Below are 3,541 nucleotides of genomic sequence, written 5' to 3'. Positions count from 1 at the left end.
AAAAAAAAAGAAACAGCAGTGTTTCTCTCCTTGGCGGCCGGGAGCGGGGGACTCCCGGAGCGCCAGGGAGAGTTTGCTGTTTGGAGATCAGTGCCCTGCTTAGCCACGTTCGGGAGCTGTACGGGCTATAGTGAATAGCCCGTACAGCACCCCTTCGATTCTACTGAACCGGAGGGGTCCTGGGGCCAAAGCTAGCCGAAGGATCGGCCAAAGCTACGGCCAGATCCTTCAGCCGCTTCGTGAATTGACCCCTTAGATTTGCACGTCATTACAGCACTAAATGGAGCCAGGAAGCATAGGAAATATGCTCCTCAGCTCCATCTAGTGGCCATATTTCAGTGTGAATGCAAAACTGAGATGTTCACATTAATGTTTTATAAGTACACCCATTTTTTTTCAGATTAATGTTATGTTAAAAGAGGTATGTTAAAATGCACAATATTTGAGTCTATATTAACAGGGAAATCTTTATGAACCATAACCAGAGAATGTGAATTGATACATCCGTTAAAGCTTCCATTACAGATCTCCAGGTACAGCAGGAGCAATAAGAATGAATTATAAGTTTTATGCACAAACTTCTTTGCTTTGTCTGTAAATATTAAATGAGCCAAGGTAAGTTTAAAAAACACTTTCTCAGTGTTCTGATCCAAAATAAGGTGGTAAGAACTGTACCTGTGATTGCGAAAGTGGTGCTTTCTGTCACGCATCAGAGTTGGTGATATGCTAAGCAGGTAAATTTGTAAAACCTTCGCTGCCCTCCAGATTTTATGCGACACCACCTAGGGGGGGGAATAGAGATTGAAAACTTGTAGACAAGTCTAAACAATGTCAGTGGCCAGTGGCCAGTGTAAAGGCCAGTGTAAAGTCATAATATCGCAAAACAAATTACATATACAAAGTCATGTGCAAAGAATGAAGACATTTATTTTCACAAATAGTTTCCCGTGCAGGAGAACCGATGTGAAACGTGCTCTGACCAGTTCAAAGATGTGTTTCTATTTTGAGTTAAAATACCTGCAAAATGAATTACGATAATTAAATTTGATACATATTTAATATCATAAGAATTGTCAATGTGTCTGCCATTGGTAAAGTTGACCTGGCACTAAAATGCAATGTCTGCGTATGTGGCTGCCCCCACTGCTGTCATTACAGAAATAAAACTTTTGGGAGAAAAATCACAGAAAAGACTCGCATAGAGTGGATGGGGATATCAATCCAAAAATGTAAAGTGCATGGCCAGCTTTAGGCAAAAATATATACACAAAAGAGCAGAAAAAGAGCAACTCCATAGGGCATGACGGGGCCACTGAGCTAGACTGTCGTGTCTTATCAGCAAATACCGCTTCAGTGTATTACCACTCTACTGTTGTCTTGCAGTATGCTTATCACCAGTATACTTATTAGGTACACTATATAAAGGGGACAGCCACAGAAGAACAGTGACTGGTATGTGGAGGAGGTAATACCTTAGAATATTATGTCATTGCTGTCATCGTGCCTAATATTACTTATATAGTAAACATGGGAGGTTAGTGCTTGAAAAAGCATGGATCTCCCTGTGTAAATGCATTCGGCAGGTCTAAACACTCTACCAAAAAACACCTTTTATCATCCATCTCAGTCATGTTCTGTGCACACAGTATGGAGTGTCTGCTACAAACAGGTCAACACCACAAAGGGTTCTAGATAGCTTGGAACTAGGGAGTGACTAGATGGGGTGTAGAGGGTACAACTGTTCCTGGACCCATGGGCACCTTCATTTCTGAATGAAAAAGGTAAAGCCAAGTAAAGTTTAACTAGGACTAGGGCCCTGTGACCTGTGAGTTACATAGGCTCTCACTAGCTGACAATCAAGCAGACAGACAAAGTCTGTCTGCGTTTCCGGTGTCTCGCCCCCTTCTTGACGTTCTGAAGAAGGGGGCGTGACCCCGGAAACGCGTCAACAACACCACATTCCAGTGGCACACAGGCTGATTGCAGTCCTGAAACTGATGTATCCTCGAAACCACCTATACATGCTTTTGTCTGACCTACCATTGTGAGTAATCTTGCACTCTAATTTTGTGTCTTTTGAAAATAAGAAATCATCTGCACTAGGGTGGGTGCCCTTCTTTTTCTTTTGTTTTCCAGTTTTACAGTTCCCCTGGCTGAAGTGGGGCAGCACCCCTAGCAATCCTGCACACACACCACTCAGCATCAGGATCCGTTCACAGCGCTTTGGCTTCAATTTATTCGTTTAGCAATGTCAACTAGTTCATTCTGCAAAATAATGCAGAATACACTTAAATTATAAGGGTGGCCATGCTGGCTTTATATGGTCGCACTGTATTTGGGATGCAGCCACTCTCTTTGGTGTGTCACTGATATCGACTACATTTATTTATGCAGAGACATCCAGCAACGGTCTAGTTTAGAGAAGTTTGGGCCAGGAAAGGGATCACGTTGCTGCATTGCTCCATTCTATTCTTTATGCATCTCTGTCAGTGGAATGAGTGCTAATGGCCATGCTTGTGCATTGGACTGTGAGGGCAAAATGAGGGAGTTGTAGGGTGAGGAGAGCACTGCACATGACCATAACATACACCACTGCTTGACATAAGTATCTCCTTAGTTACAGCAAAACATAAATAAACATATCAGAAATGGTAGTTGCCTCGCCATGATTCTGACCATCTTGCTGCAGTACTTTGAGTCATTGAGCTGGTATCCAGATATTAAAGACACAACAAATAAAGCATAATAGATTATAACAATCAGGCAACTAGCAATTTTAAAAGGAGGTCAACAATGTCTGACTGCATTTGCCTCAGGACAAGTTTCTTTACTAAACAGTTTGTACTGTACAGTCATTTATAGCATAATAGGAATATAAAAATGTTCACGGGCAGTTTACTGTATGTGGTGTTCACAGCTACAACACGTGGCTATCAGATAAAAATAAGTGCCATATGTGCGCTGTACTTACAGGGTGTGTGAGAAGTACTATGTTTAAGAAGAGGTGTGGTATCTGGGGAATAAACATGCCAGAACAACCCAAAGCTGCTCTCAATGCATGCCTTGTGTTCAAAGCACAGAAACAATTCTAAGCAGACAGAAGCCACCATATGTTTTTCTGCTTACATAACCTTGCAGCTCATCCTTGGACCTGTGCTGAAGATCTGGGGGAACATTTGATCAACTGATCACGTCACCAAATCAAATAAAAGAACATAGATTTGCTAATCTGAAAACCAAAATTAGTCTGGCCTGTAGCAAAGTCACCAAGATTCCCAGAAAAGCTGGCTGTGAGGACACTTGCTTGTGTCAACTTGTGTTGCCCTGCAGCCGCAGCTTGTGTGCACCTTATAAGACACTGTGAGAAATGGGGGGATTGGGCAAAGTTCAAAATGAGTACTGTCCTGCAGAAAGAGGAACACTTGACAACTATGCTAAAGCTAAATATCTTTCTTCAGTCCAGGAATCTTCCCGTGCCAGTCATAGAGTGCTCACTACTAATCCTAAACCTTAAAATCTAATAAATATCATATTAATGATA

The 3,541-nt window shown here is 42.0% G+C and overlaps 1 protein-coding gene across 2 annotated transcripts in view; it reads right to left on the bottom strand.

The window, feature by feature from the left end:
• RAPGEF3 (Rap guanine nucleotide exchange factor 3) overlaps window positions 1-3,541 on the bottom strand; it is an 87,046-nt gene that overhangs the window by 42,563 nt on the left and 40,942 nt on the right. For both annotated transcript variants that reach the window (XM_018572957.1, XM_018572958.1), the window contains exon 3: window positions 676-782. In XM_018572957.1, coding sequence (XP_018428459.1) covers window positions 676-782 — 107 coding nt within the window. The remainder of the gene's footprint in view (window positions 1-675; window positions 783-3,541) is intronic.

The sequence above is a fragment of the Nanorana parkeri genome, unplaced genomic scaffold (genome assembly GCF_000935625.1).
Source record: "Nanorana parkeri isolate BGI_ZX_2015 unplaced genomic scaffold, ASM93562v1 scaffold2186, whole genome shotgun sequence".
NCBI lineage: Eukaryota > Metazoa > Chordata > Amphibia > Anura > Dicroglossidae > Nanorana > Nanorana parkeri.
The sequence above is the reverse complement of the archived record's forward strand: the minus strand, read 5'-3'. Positions and strand labels throughout refer to the sequence as shown.